The sequence below is a fragment of the Gracilinanus agilis genome, chromosome 5, assembly GCF_016433145.1.
Source record: "Gracilinanus agilis isolate LMUSP501 chromosome 5, AgileGrace, whole genome shotgun sequence".
Taxonomy (NCBI): domain Eukaryota; kingdom Metazoa; phylum Chordata; class Mammalia; order Didelphimorphia; family Didelphidae; genus Gracilinanus; species Gracilinanus agilis.
Window position 1 is genome coordinate 111,546,393 of NC_058134.1, and position 20,727 is coordinate 111,567,119.

General features: G+C 40.0%; 1 protein-coding gene across 1 annotated transcript; it reads right to left on the bottom strand.

The window, feature by feature from the left end:
• Positions 1–4,171: 4,171 nt before the first annotated feature.
• Positions 4,172–20,454, bottom strand: TMEM213 (transmembrane protein 213). Its single transcript, XM_044677810.1, has 4 exons — positions 20,437–20,454; positions 16,227–16,407; positions 9,063–9,131; positions 4,172–5,404 (listed from the first exon to the last, which is right to left on the bottom strand). Exons 2-4 carry the CDS (start codon positions 16,309–16,311, stop codon positions 5,235–5,237), a joined length of 324 nt encoding a protein of 107 aa, XP_044533745.1. The 5' UTR covers positions 16,312–16,407; positions 20,437–20,454; the 3' UTR covers positions 4,172–5,234.
• Positions 20,455–20,727: the final 273 nt, after the last annotated feature.

Consider the following 20,727-nt stretch of genomic DNA (forward strand, 5'->3'; position numbering starts at 1 on the left):
AGGCATAGAATAGTCCGGTGCCTGGGGACATGGTTAGGTGTATACTTTAGGGAAAAAAATTGCTTGTGGAAAGGATGGAGTAGGGAGAGATCTGAGGCCCGGAGATCAGGAAATGGGAAACCTCTAATATTTTTGCCAAGAAAACCTGAAATGAGGTCATGAAGAATCAAACATGACTGAAAAAATGACTGAACAACATTTCTTTCAATGTGCAAGGAGCATAATAGAATCACAGACTTAGAATGAGGAAGAGTCTTTCATACTTATCCTTTTTACAGATGAGGAAGCTGAGGTTTGACAACCTACTTTTATGAAAACCCAAATTTTCTGGCCACGTGGGAACTTGCCTTCAAGAAACTAAATAGGAATGGTAGAGATAGTCACATTTTAAGAACCCTTTTTTGGTTTCTTAGTTTCTCTTATTGTAGTTAGGCCTCTCCCAGATACCCTAGTCTCTGGCTATACATTCTTTCCCAAGTCTCTAAGTAACCAGACAGTTGTTTCACTTTGAGTTGTATTCCCTAAGCTATAAATAGAACCCCAACTTCTTTTAAAAAATTCCCATTCCTGGGGGCAGCTGGGTAGCTCAGTGGATTGAGAGCCAGGCCTAGAGATGGGAGGTCCTAGGTTCAAATCTGGCCTTAGACACTTCCCAGCTGTGTGACCCTGGGCAAATCACTTGACCCCCATTGCCTACCCTTACCACTCTTCTGCCTTGGAACCAATACAGAGTATTGACTCCAAGACAGAAGGTAAGGGTTTAAAAAAAAAATTCCCATTCCTGATGTTTTTTTCCTGGAGACAATTCCCAGAGTCTCAGAGCTTGGCTCTGATTGATGTGTGTGTTGAGAGAGACTCTGTGTGGTAGCCCTAAGAGTATTGTCTTCCCTTGTCCTGATTAAAGACGTGTTCCTTTGGAACTGCTTGGTGGGTTGTGTTTTTCCAGGTTGACAGGCTCCTAGAGGTTAAGTAACTTGCCCAAAGTCATATAGCTGTCAAGGGTCTCAGATGAGATTCTCAGCCAGACCCTCTGGCATTTTTCTACTATGCGACACTTTCACTCCTAGGAGGGGATGTTCTTTTCCTTTTTGGAAACTCTTTATTTTCTGTCCTAGTAACAACTCTAAGACACAAGGGCAGGGACTAAGCAAACAGGGCTAAGTGACTTGCCCACATCACACAACTAGAGATACTCTAAAGCCAAATTTGAATCCAGATTCCTTGCCTGGCATTCTATCCACTGAGCCATCTAGCTGCCCTTATGTCCTTTTTTTTTTTTTTTGTAGAAAATAGGACTTTATTTTTTAATTTTAAAATTTATTTAGAATATTTTTCTGTGGTTACATGATTCATGATTCCCCACGTCCCTTTCCTTCCCCCCTCAAGGAGCTGACAAGCAATGCCATTGGGTTATACATGTATCATTGTTCAAAACCTATTTCTATGTTATTCATATTTGCAATAGAGTGATCTTTTAACATACAACCCTAATCATATCCCTATTAAACTACATGATCAATCCTATGTGTGCATTTCTGTTCCCACCCTTCTTTCTCTGGATGCGAATAGCATTCTTTCTCATAAACCCCTCAGAATTATCCTGGATCATTGCATTGCTGCTAGTAGAGAAGTCCATTATATTCAATTGTGCCATAGTGTATCAGTCTCTGTGTATAATGTTCTCCTGGTTCTTCTCCTTTCACTCTGTATCAATTCCTGGAGGTCATTCCAGTTCACATGGAATTCCTCCAGTTCATTATTCCTTTGAGCACAATAGTATTCCATCACTAACAGATACCCACAATTTGTTCAGCCATTCCCCAGTTGAAGGACATTTTCTCATTTTCCAATTTTTTGCCACCACAAATAGCTCGGCTATAAATATTTTTGTACGTGTATTTTTCCTTATTAATTCTTTGGGGTACAAACCCAGCAGTGGTATGGCTGGATCAACGGGCAAGCAGTCTTTTAAAGCCCTTTGTGCATAGTTCCAAATTGCCCTCCAGAATGGTTGGGCCAATTTCGCAACTCTACCAGCAGTGTATTAGTGACCCAATTTTGCCACATCCTCCAACATTTATCACTTGCATTTGTAGCCACATTGGCCAGTCTTTATAGGTGTAAGGTGGTACCTCAGAGTTGTTTTGATCTGCATTTCTCTAATCAGGAGGGATTTAGAACACTCTTTCATGTGCTTTTTGAGTTTTGATTTCTTCATGTGAAAACTGCCTATTCATGTCCCCTTGGACATTTGTCAATTGGGGAAAGGCTTTATGCCCTTATGTCCTTCTGATAAAGATTAATTTTGTAGTGGGGAGAAGGATGGGTTTGGGGTGGGGTGAACTGTGGACAGGGATTAAGGAGAGGCTATTGAATTCAATCATGTGATAACAAGAGATTGTGTTAGGAGAGAGATATGAGAATAGAATAGAGTGATAGGAGGGTCAGCTTGCAGGAAGATTAGATAGGATTTGACAAATGGAATTAGAAATTGTGGGAGAGGGTGGAGTCCAAAATGCCTCTTGAATTTCAAGCCTGAATGACTAGAAGAATGATAATATTATTACCAGAAAGTACAATTCCAGGAGGAAGAGCTGAATTGGGAAGGAAAATAATGACTTGGCTTGCTTATAGTGCATCCAAAATGTTTTTTATTTCTAGGTATATACCACTGCCCCCCACCCCCACCACTGATTTCTCCTTCTGTAACAAAGGAGACAAGTATATTCTCTTCTCTGATCTCTAGAACCAGTTCTTTTTGCTTTCTCAATCAGTTGGATTTCAGATTCCTTATTGTGAACTTTCCCTTTTTATCATAGCAGTAATTATTACATTGATATATCAGTTTACTTATTCTCTACCTATTGGGCACCCACTTTGTTTCTAGCTTTTTGTTACCACAAGGAATCTTGCTCAGACTCTTGTTTTAATCTTTGAATCTCTTAGGGTTTATGTATAGTAAAAGGATTTTGGAGGTCAAGAAGTATAAACAGTGACATCACATTTTTGCATAATTCCAAAGGGATAAAGAGAATAGTTGGATCAATTTACAGTTCTTCCAACAGTGTACTTTTCTTCCCATAGCTCCTCCAGCATCAATTATTCTTATTTTGGCTTTCTTGTTTAACTTTTTAAATTCAGTAAACATTAATCACCTACTATTTACAGATAGCAATAGAATCTAAGATTCTAAAATGTTTAACATTTCTTTTTCAACGGTAAAAAAGGATCTTTAAATATAAGCAGAAGAAAAGATAGTCATCATGATTATAGAAATAACTTAAAATTCTACTTTGCACTAAACAATCATCTTATTGCCCCTCTTAAGATTTAGTAAATCCTCTCCTGCAGTTTGTCATTTTGTCAATTCTCATTTGGTGTAAGTGAACTTTTTTCTTTTTAAAAAATTCTTTATTCTTTAGATAGATAGAATGCATTCCCAGGTATCTCAGTCCTTCCTCCCTCCCTCTTACCCCCAATAGAAGGGATCACCTGACAAAAAAATAAATATATATAAATTATATCTTTAGTGTTCCTATTAAATCAACTAAGAAGCTAGTGGAAATAACTGATAGCTTTAGCAAAGTTGCAGGATACAAAATAAACTCACATAGATCATCAGTATTCCTATATATTTCTAACAAGCAGCAGCAAGAGTTAGAGAAATTCCATTTAGTGTTTCTATTTATTAGTTCTTTCTTCGAAGGTAGACATTCACAAATTATCTTCAAATATTAATTTGGTAGCTGTGCATAATGTTCTTTTGGGTCTACTCATTTCACTCTTCACTATTTCATGTAAGTCTTTCTACATTAAAAAAATAATCTGCTCACAGTTTCTTTTAAAAATTTTTTTTATTAAAACCCTTACCTTCCAACTTAGAATCAATACTATGTATTGCAAAAGAGTAGTAAGGGCTAGGCAGTGGGGGTTAAGTGACTTACCCAGGGTCACACAGCTAGGACATATCTGAAGCCACATTTGAACCTAAGACTTCCTATCTCTAGGCCTGGTTCTCAATCCACTGAGCCACCTGGCTGCCCCCCTGCTCATAGTTTTTTTTTTTTTTTTTAAACCCTTAACTTCTGTGTATTGACTCCTTGGTGGAAGAGTGGTAAGGGTGGGCAATGGGGGTCAAGTGACTTGCCCAGAGTCACACAGCTGGGAAGTGTCTGAGGCAGAATTGAAACTAGGACCTCTCGTCTCTAGACCTGACACTCAAACCACTGAGCTACCCGGCTGCCCCCCAGCTGCTCATACTTTTTTAAGGCACAATTATATACCACAATTTATTCAGCCACCCCCTCCCCAGCTAATAGACATCCCCTCAATTTCCAATTCTTTGCCACCATAAAGAAAGTTGCTATAAATATTTTGAGACATGCAGATCCTTTTCCTTTCCCCCCAATCTCCTGGAGGAACAAACCCAGTATTGCTAGGTTTAAGGGTATATGTAGTTTTATAACTTGCTGGGCATGATTCCAAATTGCTCTCCAAAGTGGTTGGATCAATTTGCAGTTCCACCTGTATCCCATTCCCCACCCCACCATTTGTCATTCTGCCCTCTTGTCATTTTTGCCACTCTGATAGGTGTGAGATGACACATCAGAGTTGTTTTGGTGTGCATTTCTCTAAGCATTAGTGATGATTTAGAGCATTTTTCATATACATGACTAAAATTTCTTTATCTGAAAATGGTTTATTCATATCTTTTGAACATTTATCAATTGGGAAATGCCCTTATTCTTATAAATTTGACCAAGTTCTCTATATGTATTAGAGTGGGGAAAACTCAAGAGTTGTTTTAATTTGCATTTCTCTTGTTCTCAGTGGAAGTTAATGTACTTTGTGGTTTGCAATTCTTTCAAAAACTCTTCATATCCTTTGACCAGTCGTCTATTGAGGAATAGCTCTTGATTATTGGCTATTACTTTTTTGTTATCCTTTGAGTGTCAATAATGCTGGGAACACAATTGCTATTTCATAAATTCTTCCTGTTGACTCAATTCAACAAAAGTTTATGGAAATAATTCTGTTATTAACAACAGAGAAAGAGAAAACTATCAGGGTCAAGTAACCCTTTGAAACTAGGTGGGAAAGAACTAATACCTTTTTGAAATTGGACATTTCTTCATCTGTCCTCTTTTAAAAAGCAAAATGAATCTTATTTCAAGACTTCCCTTCATCTAGGAAACTGGTAGAGTTTGGTAGTCTTGACTATAGAGGCCCAAATTTCATGCTTGTGTGTACTTGGATTCATCAGGTGTCATCTTTCTGAGTTTACCCACACAGAACAAAATGAGCGTGAGAAACCAGAGACTCCAGCCAATAGCTGCTGCAATCCAACCGTCTTCATTCATTCCATGCTTACAGCACTGGGCCGCCTGAGAGCAAAAATCTAGACCTATTGAAGAGGAAAAAGAGACATATTTCACCTTCCTTCTGCTTTTCCTCCTCCCCACCTAAATAGCGTTTCACTTCAAGGTCTCTATTAATAGGAGGTGGAATTTCCACCACTGTAGAGAGTTGGCAGGTAGACTTTCAATAACCCTTTGCTGAATGATGAAGTGATACTATTGACCAAGGATTAGAAGCATGTGGAATCTGGGTTATCCCGAGAGTGGGGATGAATTTGCCTGATTTATCTGCAAATTTCCCTGGCTCCCCTCCCCATAAATGAGCCATATTTATGAGAGAATGTGCCTGTGTCAGAATTATGGCCATTGAATAAATCAGGGGGTCTCCAGGAAAATCAAATCACTAAAATCTTGAATTCATCACCTTCATGTTGTTACCGGCAGAACTAACTGATCTCAGACAGTGAAACACGAAAGGGACTTCTAGCTTTATTTTGTAAGGGCTGCCCTAAAACAAAGTTTTTATTTGACTGTAGTTTGTAGAAAACAACAAACGTTTATGTCTAACTCATCTGAACCCCCAAACCAGTTTATGATTGAACTATTGACTACTGTAGTACTTTCTTCTATCTGTTCAGAAATAGGCAAAAAATGCTGTTTGAGCCCATAATAATGCATTTCACTCAACTTCACCACTTGATTAAGGGCCATCAATTAGCAGCACAGTAGAATTCAGACAAACGAACACTTTCATTTTCTATATAGTAGTTTAGCTAACGGTTGATGACTTCTTTGGGGATATTCTCAAGTTGTTGTTTTTTTTAAATCTGGAAGTGCAAAAATGTTTGTTTCCCATGTTCCTAATGCTAATTAAGTTTTTGAATATCATTGTAGAGTAAGATTATCTCCTTAAAAAAAGATGATAAAATAAGTAAAACTAAAGATCAAAGAGAACATTGTCAGAACAGGCACAAATCTACTATTTATTATTTCTAATATTTTAATCATAGGAGCATGGAAATAGAGCTAGAGGGCATCTTAGATACTGGGGAGTCCAATTCCCTTGTACAGATGAGTACCTCAAATCTTGGAGAAGGTAAGTGACTGGTTCAAGGTCACCTAAGTTTTAAGTTACTGAGCTAGACTTCTAAGCAGGTACTTTTACTCCAAAAAAGCCCCATGATCCTTTATAGTAACACGTCCACCTTCCCTTTCCATCCTGTCCCCCAATAGGTCTGATATTTTGATATGCAGGTGAAAAACCTCTAGATCCTAACAAATTGCAATCAGTGTCTACGAGAAAACTTACTTCCCAGATACACTGGCACCTCTGTGAGTATCCAGGGGCCAAAATGTTAGTATCTAATGGAAGTTTAAGGGATACATATTTTGACTCAGCATGGAGGGAATTATTATCATGATTATTTTTTTAAACTTTTACCTTCTGTCTTAGAATCAATACTGTCTATTGGTAGGCAGAAGAGTGGTAAGGGCTAGGCAATGGGTTTTCAGTGACTTACCCAGGGTCACACAGCTGGGAGGACAGATTGAACCTAGGAGCTCTAGCCTCTAGGTCTGGCTCTCAATTCACTGAACCACCCAGCTGTCCCCTATAGAGGAAATTAAAACAATCCCCCCGCCCCAAGCCCTTATCTTTTGTCTTAGTACCAATTCTAAGACAGAAGAACAGTAAGAGCTAGGCAATTGGGGTTAAGTGATATACCCAAGGTCACACAGCTATGAAGTATCTGAGGTCAAATTTGAACCCAGGTACTCTTGACTCTAGGCCTGACTCTCAATCTTCAGCTTCCTTCAGAGGACATTTCATTTCAGACCTGTCAGCCTGAGGGGCAGGGAAAAGAGCCCTGGACTTGGAGCCTAGAGACTTGGGTTCTATACCTACTTCTGCCTCCCCCTTGCTAGCTATGTGGCCAGAAGCAAATCTGAACCCAAATCCTGCCTCAGCCACTCATGACTTGAGTGATCTTAGGCAAGTTATTTTACCTTCCTCTGCCTCCTTTTCCTTATCTATAAAATGATGAGTCTGGAGCAAATGACTTCTTTTTTTTTTTTTTTTAATGAAAAACCACTTAAGTGCCTATTATATATCAGATACTGAGGCTATAATACAAAAATGAAATAGTTTCTGCCTTTGAAGAGTTATAATCTTTTTTTGGTTTTGTTTTACTTAAAAAAATTGCATGTAGGGGGGGCAGCTGGGTAGCTCAGTGGATTGAGAGCCAGGCCTAGAGACGGGAGGTCCTAGGTTCAAATCCGGCCTCAGACACTTCCCAGCTGTGTGACCCTGGGCAAGTCACTTGACCCCCATTGCCTACCCTTACCACTCTTCCACCTATAAGTCAATACACAGAAGTTAAGGGTTTAAAATAAAAATTAAAAAAAAAAATTGCATGTAGAAACAAATTTTGACTGTTATTTCCTGGCATTTTATTTGTTAAATTAAAAAAAAATTATTTAAAAATTTTATAACTCTTACCTTCCATCTTGAAATCCGTACTGTGTATTGATTCCAGGGCAGAAGAGTGGTAAGGGCTAGGCAACAGGTGTTAAGTGACTTGTCCAGGGTCACATAGCTAGGACGTGTCTGAGGTCAGATTTGAACCCAGGTCCTCCCATCTCTAGGCCTGGTTTTCAATCCACTGAGCCACCCAGCTGCTCCCTTCCGGACATCTTATGGTTCAGATTCACTTCCTCCCCTCCTCCATTGGTACATAGTCTGCTATAGGTTATAACAGTGTGTTCGCCAGTGTTTTTCTGCAACACATACTTCCATATTGCTCATGCCCTGGCAGAAGACACATACACATATGCAACAAAAAGCCTATGAAGGAAATCAAGCAGAAGATGGCGAGCAGATGACTTCTAAGGTACTTTCCGATTCCATAATGATTTCTGTTCCAAGCAGTCTTATGAGGTAGTAAATTCCCTTTCACTGAAATTCTTTAGAGACTAAGTGACTTTGTCAAAAAAAAAAAAAATACTACCAAAGAAGCTCTTGCACTGAGTAGACTGGACTAAGTGCTTTTCAGTCCTCTGCTTCTGTCATTCTGAGGTCCTCCCTAAGATTTGTCCCCCAGTTATATCAGGTGCCTGGATTATTAGGTTCTCCATGAAGTCTTACCCACAACAACCTAGAAGATGGATTATAATCAGTAATCTTAAACTTCTTTTGGAGCAGAGGGGGAAACTAAGTTCATGCTCAAGAAGAGCATAAAGGGGGGTGCAGCTGGGTAGCTCAGTGGATTGAGAGTCAGGCCTAGAGACGGGAGTTTCTAGGTTCAAATCTGACCTCAGACACTTCCCAGCTGTGTGACCCTGGGCAAGTCACTTGACTCCCCATTACCCACCCTCACCACTCTTCCGCCAAGGAGCCAATACACAGAAGTTAAGGGTTAAAAAAAAAAAAAAGAGCATAAAGGGCCACAAGATGCCTAGTAATCATTTCAACTAATAAATGAGACTTAGTTTATAAGTCATAGTTACTCAGGGTACACAGAGGTTAAGTGACTTGCCCAGGATCATCTAGCTAGTAAATGTCTTATGCCATTTGAACCCAGATCTTCCTTATTCCAAGTCCAGCTGTCTGCTCATTACTCACTATCGCATCCTCTTAGAGATACTAAAACCCAAACAAAACTCTTAAATCTGCAGTTCGTGGAGTTTTAGCACTTGTAGAAAGCTTACTAGAGCACTGTGCCTTGATCGCCGCGTCTGAGACAGGAGCATGAAACACGGATGAGGAATTGTGTGTTTCTGAAAGAATAAAAACGAAACAGAGAAGCAGAATCAGTTCAACAAAGTACCCTCAGAGAAAGGTTTACCAGTCTTTCCTGGAAATCAGAGATGATTTAGAGCCTTCCTGACTCAAAGTGAGGGGGATCGCCATTGTTGCCATTACAAGTTTACCCTTGTCGACGTGGAATCTAGAGACCCCAAACTTGTGGCTCAGTGAGATCTGATGAACCCCAAGTTTTAGAAATAGCTTGTAGGTTGGAGACCCCCAGAGCTTGTACTTCCCTGTTCTCCTGAGAATCCACCCTGAAGGGAATCTCAGACTAGCAGTTGCAGATGGAATAATGGACCCTAGGGTAAAAGCTAAGTGATTCTTTTGCCACATCCCCCTTCCAGGGATCGAACTCAGGACCTTCAGCTTACAAGACTGACACACTGCCAACTGGACCAAAGAGTCAGCTTTTTTTTAAGCTCATACCTTCCGTGTTAAGATTTGTTAACTGGGAAAAACCCACAGAACTATCAAATAGTCAGAAAAGCCACTCTTTAATTAAAGAAAGAGGTACAGGGATGAGTTAGGCCTCCACACAGAGCTGTGCACCACACGCCTACAGAGTCCAAGCATTGAACTCTGGATGCTCTGGTCCCTAACCCCTTGGAAAGCCAACAGCACTAGATTGACAACTCCAAGGAGCCATTAAAATTGGGAAGCTTAAATACCTTTCTAGGGGAACATGGGGACTATGGATGAGAGGGATTGACTTTACAATGGTAACAAAGGAAAATGAGGAGTCCTAGACAGGAATAAGGGACTCATGCTTTAGAATGGACACAAAAGGGAAAGATCCAGGCAAGGGCTGGGTCACCACAGTATAGGACTTAGGTCTAAGGGGAGAAACCTTAGGGGCAAAACACCGAATCATCACTCACAAGGTCAACCCCCGGACTTTCACCTTTGAGTGAAAGGGGTTCATCGAGTCTTTCTAGGCTACAAGTTTGGGGGCTTCCAGATTCCACACTCAATACTGTGTATTGGTTCCAAGGCAGAAGAGCAGTAAGGGCTAGGCAGTGGGAGTTAAGTGACTTGCTCAGGGTCACACAGCTAAGAAGTTATCTGAAGTCAAGAGATTTTCATCAGCCTGGGGCATTCTGGGTTTAGAAAGTTCCTCCCAACAAAGCAAATCTATGTCAAAGATTCCAGATTCACAGAGGTTAAGGGACTTGCTCAGGATAATAAATATCTTAAGGGTTTAAATCCAGATCTTTCTAATTCCAAGTCCAGCAGTCTATTTATTACTCAATATTGTCTCCCCTTAGACTGATACTAAAAACCAAAACAAAAGTCAGGAATGTTTAAACACATAACTTGTTTTCAAGTTAGCCAGTTTTGCAAGCTGCTTAAAGTCTTAGACACACTGTATGCAAGGCTAAGCAATGAGGACTTTAGGTTATCAGTCTAGTCCTTCATCATTGACACCACCTTCTAGGCCATTCCTTATCCTCCTGAGCATGCCTTGTGTCAGAGGTTATAGGGAGCCTCACTTGGCAATCAATGATTGCAAGACACTGATAGAATGTATATGAAAGTTCTTTGTGATTGTAACTTTTTTTTAAAATAACCCTTCCCTTCCACCTTAGAATCACTACTGAGTATTGGTTTTAAGGCAGAAGAGCAGTAAGGGTTAGGCAATGGGGGTCAAGTGACTTGCCCAGGGTCACACAGCTAGGAAGTGTCTGAGGCCAGATTTGAATCTAGGACCTCCCATCTCTAAGCTCGGTTCTCATCCACTGAGCCACCCAGTTGCCCCCATGATTGTAATTTACTGTACAAAGCTGAGTCACTATGAAGTGGATTTTAATGAAATACACATATTTATTAAGGAATCTGGAACATTACTATAGGTGCTTAAAGGTACAAACCCTCAGGGTAGCTAGGTAGCACAGTAGATGAGGTACCAGGTGTGGAATTGGGAAGACCTGGGTTCAAATCTGGACTTCCTAGCTGTGTGATCCTGTGCAAGTCACATAATCCCCATGACCTAGCCCTTACCACTCTTCTTTCTGTCTTAGAATTGATACTAAGACAGAAGGTAAGGGTTTCAAAAGAAAATTCCAAACCTTTGAGCAGCCCTAGAGAAAAGGGGAGCTGATTAAAGCCTTTTATATACATGATAGGAAGAAGATAAATATACTGTTTGGGTTTCCCCAGCAGATAGTGCTAGGAAAAAGTTTTGAAGATGCTGCTTCCAGGATATCATAATGGTATTCTTCCTATTTTCCTGGGGTGGCAGAACATTCTGGAAAGCTCCCAAGTTCCCATCCTAGACCACCGTGTCCTTCTGGGGCATTGGTTTTTGCAGTGGCAGTGGAATACTATTTTGAAAAGGGGTCTATTATTTAGCCAAAGGCATGAAACTGTTGTTTCAACTACAGTTTTATGCTACCCTACCTCAAGCATCTCAAATGTCTGGCCCAAGTAATATAATGTGTAGATGTAATTTGACAAATTATTTACATCTGAAAGACATTTGGGTGGGAGAAATTTTGTTTCCTCAACTCTTTTCACCTTTCTAATAAAAATTATTTTCTTGACTTTAAATGTTTCCCACTTCTGTGGAGCCAAAGTCTAGTGGTGATAGAGTTCCTGCAGAAAGGAAACCCCCCCCCCCCCATATTATTTCAGGATTACAAATGGAGTTGGGGGAACTTTCTAAGCACTTTGATGCAAAGGAAACCTTTAGCTCAGGATAGGAGAAGAGTTAAGGATCATTCATCTTCAGAAGTTTTGTCCTTAGGAGCAGGTCTGGAATAGGATGCCAGGAGCTAGGGGGCCGAGCTGGCTTCACCCAGAAGAAGTGGCTTGCCCATAGTCACTGATAAGTGTAAAGTTTGAACCCAAATTCTATGACTCTAGCCAGTACATTGGTATGTTGGATGGTGATATGGGTTTGATACCACTAATAGGCAGAAACTCGAGATAAGGTTTTATCTCTTTAGAATAAGTAGTTTTTTAAGGTTGTTTTCCAAAAATATTATTTTTCCTCTAAAGATTTAATCTTTCCCTCCTGTTCCCTTCTCACCACATGTCCTCATGCTGTTTTCCCTTTCTGTGAGCCATTGTTGCAAATCAAGAAGTCTAGAAAGTAGGGCCAGAAAGGGGAGGATTAGATTGGTTTTGGCTTCATTACAAAATAGATAGGAAAAAATAATATAATTTTTAAAAGTATAAAATCTTTATAGCAGCTCTTTGTGGTGTAAAAAAACAAAGACAAATGGGACCTAAAAGGATGCCCATCAATTAAAGGAACAAGTAAACAAATCATGATTTGTGAATATGATAGAATACTATTGCACCATGAGATATGATGAAAGATGATTTTAGAGAAATCTAGGAAGACTTTCAAGAACTGATACAGAATGAAAAGGGCAGCACCAGGAAAACAATTTATAAAGTATTAACATTATAAAGAAAACAACTTTGAAAGACTTAAAAGCTATGATCTGTGCAATCCCAGCGAGCTAATAGTAATGCATACTACCTACCACTTAACAGAGAAGTGAGAGCTTAAGGAACAGAACCCAGAAATCTGTTTTATTTGACTATATTTATTAGAAAGATTTTGGTTTTCTTTCTTTTTTTTAAGTGGGGGACGATAAGACGGGATCAAAATGAAATTAAATTAAAAAAAGAAATGGGATGGATCAGTCTGTTCAATAAAGGATGGATTAGGTGGTGGGCCATGATGGCTACATAGGTCTTAGATCAAAATGATTTTCCTCATTTTATTCCAAGACAAATCTGAATATCCATTTTGAACATCAGATTACCCTAATCTTAAATTTCTATGGCTCGAAGTCTTAACCTTGTGGAGTGCCTTTTTCCCAGTCTTATTTTATTGTGGATAGGGATGAATGGTATACAAGACAAAGGTGCTCATTCTGATACCTTGAACTGCTATAAAGTAAGGTGACTGATTAAACAGCAACAGAATTTCTACATCCTGTTAGGTATTGTCCCTTTCAAAGTCACATTGTATACCTGTTTACCAGTGGTGATTTACACGGCGACTTCATTGTTACCAAATGCTCAGCCTCTCTGGTCTCGGATAACCTAAATGTTTCAAGGCTCCCCTTTTAAAAAGAAATAGCCTGAGTCACTTTACACGCCCTAAAATGAAGCATCTCATGGCTTTATACTGATTCCTGGTTTGGAACCAAGAAGCTAGCCGTATCCACCTTATTCATCATTAATTGCATATGCCTATTAGTTGTTTTCAAAATTCAGTTCCTTGGAGAGATGTAAAATAATATACTGAAAGCCCTTCGTAAGCCTTAAGCACTAGGCTGACTATCCGTATTACTGCTATTATGATTTTGTTATTACAGTTTATTAAGATCTGCCACCAAGAAAGCTTTTTCCAAAAAGAATGCGTCACAAACTCGGATGCCAATTCCAGCGGAGAAATTTCAAGAACTCTTTTAAGCCGGAATACAGGCAACGTTAGAACTGGTAAATAGTCTCTCACAATGACTGCTCTTCGGGACAAAACATTCAGATTCTGAAATGTTTGTTACAAATTAGTCACGTTACCTTTTGAATCCCACGTCATGGCTCTCAACCACTTGCCACAATAAACATTCCTGGTAGTTATTTTCTGTCTGCTTTGTAATGAAGCCAAACTCATGGAACCCTACCCTTTCTGACTCTACTTTCTATGCTCCGGGGAGAAGTCTGAGAACCCCTGGGTTTGCCGCGGCTCACAGGAAGAGAGAAAACAGCACAAGGAGAGCCAAGGGCCGAGAAGGGAGCAGGAAGCGGAGATTAAATCTCTGGAGGAAGAAAAATGGAAGTGTAGTGTAGTATTTCCTAACAAAACGACACTGGCAACTGGTTGTCTTCTCTAGAAGCAGTGTGGTCACCAGCTCAAAGCGGAAGGAGCAAGACCGGGACGAGAGGACTGCGGGGAAATAAGGGGGGGAAAAGCAGGACACAGAGAGGGGTCCTTTGAAAAAAAAATATTATATGTGTGTGTGTGTGTGTGTGTGTTTCACAGGGCAGCTAGGTCTCACAGTGGATAGAGAACCAGGCTCAGGAGGAACTGAGTTCAAATTTGACCTCAGGCATTACCTTTCTATGTGACAGGACAAGTTACTTAACCTCCCCCCCTCCCCCCCATTGCCTAATCCTTGCTGTTCTTCATATCCATATAGACTTATATCCATATAGTTATTTATATATACTTATAGATGTATATATATATATGTGTGTGTGTAAACAAACATATATATACTTATCAATTCTAAGATGGAAAGTAAGGGTTTTACATAAGGATCTTTATAAATAGATTAGATCACTTACCTGAAAAACAAAACTATGCAGTCAAGATAAGAAGAAAAACAACCAATGATTAGGAAAACTATATGACAAAAAAAAACAAAAAAACGACAGATACAAATTGAACTCCTAAGATTTATAAGGAATTTGCTCCAAATCAAGGGCAACCTCCAGTTCCCACTAGGGTATGGTCAACAGATATGAACAGAAAATATCAAAATGTGGGGAAATGTATTGCAAATCATCATTAGATCTTTTACATAAAAAAATCCCATCAAAAAAAATTGAGACATTCTCATACTTCTATTAAAGTGGCAAAAACAACTAAAAGTGAATAGAAGAGTTGAGAAGAAATAAGGAACTAGATCCATTGCTGATTGAATGAAAATTAGGGGAATCTTTTCTTTCATCTTTATTATCTTTAAAAATTTTATGAAACAGAATTGTAGGTGGATATAATGTATAAAAGAGTAAACTACTTATTAGGTGCTAAGGTGTATTTTGTAATTGGTTTTCAAGATAAAAGTAGTAAAATTTCAGCTTAATTCTTGTTTAAAGTTACATGCATAATGTATTACTTAATTTAAAAGAAGCAGCAAGGATTTCCATTAGTAACAGACCACTAAAATTTGCTGTCAGTGCTGGTCCAGACTGGCAGTTGGGAAATAATAGTGCAGAAAAACAGTTCTCCCTGGAAATTAGGGGAATCTGATGCCTCAGGTTCTTCATCTGTAAAATGAACAAGTTGGACTAAATATCTCCAAGTTCCCTCCCACCTCTAAGACCTATTCTAAGAAATGTGTGGCACATAGTAAATACCATACAAATGCTTGTTCTTCCCCCCCTTTAGATCCTTTTGATGTCCTGAACTGTGATCGATTCTGGGTGCTTTCTTAACCTCTATTTCCATTAGTTTCTTCTGCTTGTCAAATGAGGATATTATCTCATTCTATCTTCTTGGATCAGATTATAAATCAGTTTACTAGAAAAAGCACCTGGAGTGATATACTAAAAGGATTATCCATTTTGAAGGAAAAGAGAAATAATAGGGGGTTTAGACTATTATAAGAAGGAAGCACCTCCCGTAGGGAGGAAGGAGAGAAGACAAAAGAAATATACACACTTCCAAAAGATTCATGACTTCATTGGTGAGGGTGCTCCCTCTCAGATCTAGATCACAAACCCTTCATGGATTAGTAGACAATATAATCAGTCTACTATTGGCCAGTTGTTGTAGCCAGCCCAGAGATAATGAGCCTTCTAGAATTAGGCTAACCTGGCCCTTAGATGACAGACAATCCATTCCAGATCAGAGTGGAAAGAAGCCTTCCCTTCTCTCTACTGGCATAGTCTCCTGAGGACTCGGGGTCCCTACAGTAGAAGTAGAAAAGGTAACCCCAAAAAAGGCAAAAAGGATCATTTTACTGACCTCCTGGGGAAGGAAAGAGAAGCTAGTGGTAAGTAATAAAATAAAAATCCTCTGGGATTATTTGAATTGTTAGACTTGGGGAAACCTTTTTTTTTAATGTTTTGCTTTAAGCAGTGGCAAATAAATGCTGACTGAGTGCGTATAGCTAGCGGTAATAGTTTGTAGGTAAGATCTGGGAATTTGATCTTTGTCAACAGACTCTCCCCACCTTTCAGCTATCTTTTGACTGTAAAGTCCTGATTCTTTTTTCTTTGGGTCAAAAGCCCTCCTTCCCTCACTCTACTGTCCCCCCCCCCCTTTCCCTCCTCTCCCTCTCTCCTTCCTTTGTGGAGAACAAACCCCACAATTCTACCTGCTAAGCAAGTTGTGTGCCAGGAAGCGGACAGGAGGACGAGGCTGATGGGAATGTAGATCATCACACAAGTAAACAGCTTCATGGTGGAGATGGGAAGCTCTGGACGGACCGCTCTCCAACCACTTGTCCTCGGGAAACCTTGAAAATGACTCTGGCAGACCACGAGGAAATCTCAGCTCTGGGGTTTAGGAGCAAAGAGAAGGGGTGGAGCAAAGAGAACTCACACATCTATCATGCCAGTTGTTTTTGCTTCCGTAAGAGAGAAAGGATTTCCTCCCCCGCCCCGGGGTCCCCCTCCCACCTTCAAACTCCGTTGAGTCTGGGGAGAAGTGGGGACAATTTTTCAAGTCCTGACTTAAAAAGGGAGTTTTTATTCATTTGTGGAATAGTGGACATTCTATTCAATGCTTTCTTTGAGCAAGACCTCGAGTCTGGGTGTACTAAGAAGAAAAAACAATTATGAACCAGTTGCGCTTTTCAGGTACTTATATTTCATTAAAGGCAAATAGGTGGGGCAGTGGATGGAGTTATGAACTTAGAACCATGGAGACCTGAGTTTGAATCCTTCCTCAGACACTTGCTAACTGTGTAAATCATTTGACCCCTCTCAGCCTCAGTTTTCTCATGTGTAGAATGGGGATCATAATAGCACCTAATTCACAGGGTTGTCCTGAGGATCAAATGATATAACATAAAGCACTATATAAATATCAATGATTATTTCTAGGGAGGGAGAAGAAACAAAGCATGCATAGTAAGTAAATGCAAAAAATATTGTTGCCCATTCATTGTCAGTCATATACAACTCTTCTCATCCCCATTTGGGGTTTTGAGGCAAAGATAATGGGATGGTTTGTCATTTCCCTCTCTAGCTCATTTTACAGATGAGGAAACTGACGCAAATGGGGTTAAATGACTTGCCCAATATCACAAGAGCCAGTGTCTGAGGTCAAATTTTGAACCTGTGTCTTCTGAACTTTAGGCCAAGAACTCTATCTGCCTGACTATCTAGCTGCCCACAAAAAGTAATTTTATTTTATTTTACTAAAAATTTTTTTATTTTTAAATATTTTCCCATGTTTCCATGATTCATTTTCTTTCCTTCCCCTCTTTCCTCCCCCCTCCCAGAGCCAACAAGCAATTCCACTGGGTTGTATAAATGTTATCACTTGATACCTATTTCCTTAGTATTCATTTTTGCTATAGAGCGATCTTTTAAAGTCAAAACTCCAAATCACATACCCATATAGACATGGGATAAGCGATGTCATGTTTTTCTTTTGCATTTCTACTCCCATAGTTCTTTCTCTCAATGTGGATAGTACTCTTTCCCATAAGTCCTTCAGGAGGGTCCTGGCTTGTTGCATTGCTAATAGTAGCAAAGTCCATTACATTGGATTGTTTTCCACAATGTTTAACTTTCTGTGTACAATGTTCTCCTGTTTCTGCTTATTTCACTCTGCATCAGTTCATTGAGGTTCTCCCAGTTCACATAGAAATCCTCCAGATCATCACTCCTTACATTACAATCTGTAATCTGCTAGGTATGAGGTATATGCCAAGTAATTTTAAGAGGAAGAGAATACTAATAACTCATGAGACCTGAGTTCTAGTCCTACATTTACCTTTAACTTCCCACATGACCTAGAGCAAAACATCTACCCTCTTTGGGTCTCATATTCCTCATTATATAAAAGAAAGGGGTGGAGTATGGAGATCTTAGAGGTCTCTTTCAGGCCTAATGTTCTAGCACTAGATGGGCTCCTTATTGCTCCCATTTAAGAAACCATTGTTTGCCCCCCCCAAAAAGCTGCTCTATTAGATTACAGAATTTTGGAACTTTACTGCATGGGACCTAGGAAATTTATGTAGTTGTGCAGTTTATAAATATTCTAAGCCTCCCTGCTACAACTTCCCCGACACCTCCCACTTCCACTTCCACTTCCTTTGTGGGAGGTGTTGGAGAAAGTATAAAAGAGAGTTTTGGCACCTTTAGAGGCTCTCTGGACCCTCTCCCTCTCTTCAGACTACCAGGGAGGCGGAGGAGACCCTCTTTCCCTGCCTAACCTTTCCCTTTCCTAATCTAAATAAAACCTAGCTATTCTATAAACCCAAGTTGTTTTCTGATCTTTTATTTGAGCCCCAAAGGGCTCTGGTCAATTTCCCCTGCCAGGGCTGGGCACTGCTACCTTCCTTTCCCTTCCTCTACCTTCCTCTCTTTCTCCCATCCATCCGTCCTCCTACCTTCCTCCCTTACACCCCTCCCATATAGTCCTATCCTTCCAATTAAGATGTGAGGGAAAATGAGACCTCAAGAGATTGAGCCTTTCCCAAGGTCATACGGATGATCAGTTTTAGGGTCAGGCTTTTGAACCCAGGTCTCTGATTTCAAATCCAGAACTGTCTACAACAGGCTGCAGAGCTTTTCAGCTGTAGGTTCCCAGTCATAATAATATGCGCCATCATGGCCTTTGGCTAATTTCCATTTTTTCTTGGAAAGAATGCTGGACTTGGAGCTCCTGAATTTAAGTTATTTACAAGCTAACCTGGATAAGCCTCATTTTCCTAATGAGGGAAGTTTGGACCTAATGATCTCTAAGAGCCCTTCTAGATCTTAAATCTACCATCCTATGACGAGTTGCTTCAGTTACAAAATGGAAATGATGATCCTTGTCTCTGAGTTTAGAGTGCTACAGTGGTGGTGACCTTTCATAACATCAGTAGGACTTGTATGCTGATGCTTTTTTTTCTAAGACGGGTCTGTAGTGCACAGATCTCTTCACATTTTCCTTGTGACAATGGCACTTGTTTTTGTGAAGGCTGGAAGGAGCTAGGTCTGAAGACAACAAAGGAATAAACTAAAAACAAGGCACCCTTCCTCCCACTCCCTACTCTGAAAACTACCTTCTCCCTTGGATGTCACTTTTCTTTTTGTTTTGTTTTGTATCTCTCTAATGCAATTTGTTTTCACTGTGTTTACATGCTTTCTTGCTTTATTAGATCTGCCTAAGGCCCAAGTTGTCCCAGAAGTCCTTAGTTCTCATAAATTTAGTAAAATTGGAATTGGACAGGACCTCAGAGGTCACCAAGTCCAGAATACAGCTGTAGATGAATCCCACTTGTGATCTCACCAAAGGAGCATTCAGTCTCTAAGGGAAGATCTCCTTTGCTGGGGAGCTTACTATGTCCTAGGAAAGCTCATTTCACTTGTGGACAGCTCTAACTGAGCACCTATCACAAAGGCCCCCAAGAGGTTTTTTCAGTGGATTCACACATGGCAATATTCTTCCTGATAAGCAACAGCACAGACTGAGAGCTTGGATGTGATATTAGAGATTATATATTCTACCACATCAGGTATATAGTTGCTGTTGTTCACTTGTTTCAGCTGTGTCTGACTCTTCCTGACTCTGTTTGGGGTTTTCTTAGCAGATATAATGGAATGGCTAGCCATTTTCTTCTCTAGGTCACTTTACAAATGGGGAAACTGAGGCAAACAGGGTTAAATGACTTGCCCAGGGTCATGCAACTAGTGAGTGTCTGAGATCAGATTGGAACTCAGTTCTTTCTGACTCCAGGCCAGCCCATCCAATGGGGCCATCTTGCTGCCCTATACAGTCTATAGAAAGAAAATAATTTGCCCAAGGTCACAAAGACAGGAAGTAGTGGAGTCAGGATTTGAACTCAGGAACTTATGGTCAAATACAGGACCTTTTCTACTATCATATCCTCTCATAAACAAACTTCCCCTCCCCCATAGCCCTCCCCCCAAAAAACCAAAAAAACCAACAAAAAAAGTGGTGACCACCTAGTTTTATGAAACCCTCAAGCAATTCCTGGGTCACCCTAGGTAGGATTAGTCAGGCTGTCCTAGACTGAAAATGAACCTTCAAGTATCCATTGATTTCACCCCAGATAAGATTAGCAGATATAATCAGATCTCCAGGACCCTTTTGACTTAGAAATTTTCCCCACTATATTTAGGCTTCTCCACAAGTAGCTCAACCTCTTGGTAGAATCCTTCTTTCCCCAGCCTCCAGGTAAGCCAATCAATTGTCCTTCATTTCCTAAACTCCCTAAAAAGTATTTCAGACCCCAAGTTCTTCAGTTCCATGGAAATTCCCGCCATTTCTGGTATAGTTCCTAGAAGACATTGTTCCTAGAGTCTCAGACCTTAGCTTGGCATGGTGTTGGGGTATGTACTCACTCTGGTGACTCTGAGGTGGCCATAAGAGCATCTTCTCTCCAGACTTGATTAAAGACTTGTTCTTTGTAACTGCTTTGGTGAGTCTATTTTTCCAGGTTAACAGGAGGTATACTAAGAAAATAGATATGATGTAAGAACACTTGGCTTCCACAATGCCAAAGGGCACTCTGGTCATGTGGAAGCCACTTTCCTTCTAGACCTCTGGTACCTCATAAGTGGGTTGCATGAAGGTCATCTCCATGACCAAAGTTCTAGGATCTTGAGAAAGCTTGAAAAAGCTTTCCCTCTTTA

What these genes read in the sequence shown, in the direction of transcription:
- TMEM213 (XM_044677810.1), bottom strand. Translation starts at nt 16,311, where the DNA reads ATGAAGCTGTTTACTTGTGTGATGATCTACATTCCCATCAGCCTCGTC. An exon ending in GCACACAACTTGCTTAGCAG is followed by an intron (nt 9,132 to 16,226) that starts GTAGAATTGTGG and finishes TTATTCTTTCAG; the next exon opens with AAACACACAATTCCTCATCC. An exon ending in GATCAAGGCACAGTGCTCTA is followed by an intron (nt 5,405 to 9,062) that starts GTAAGCTTTCTA and finishes CCTCTTCAATAG; the next exon opens with GTCTAGATTTTTGCTCTCAG.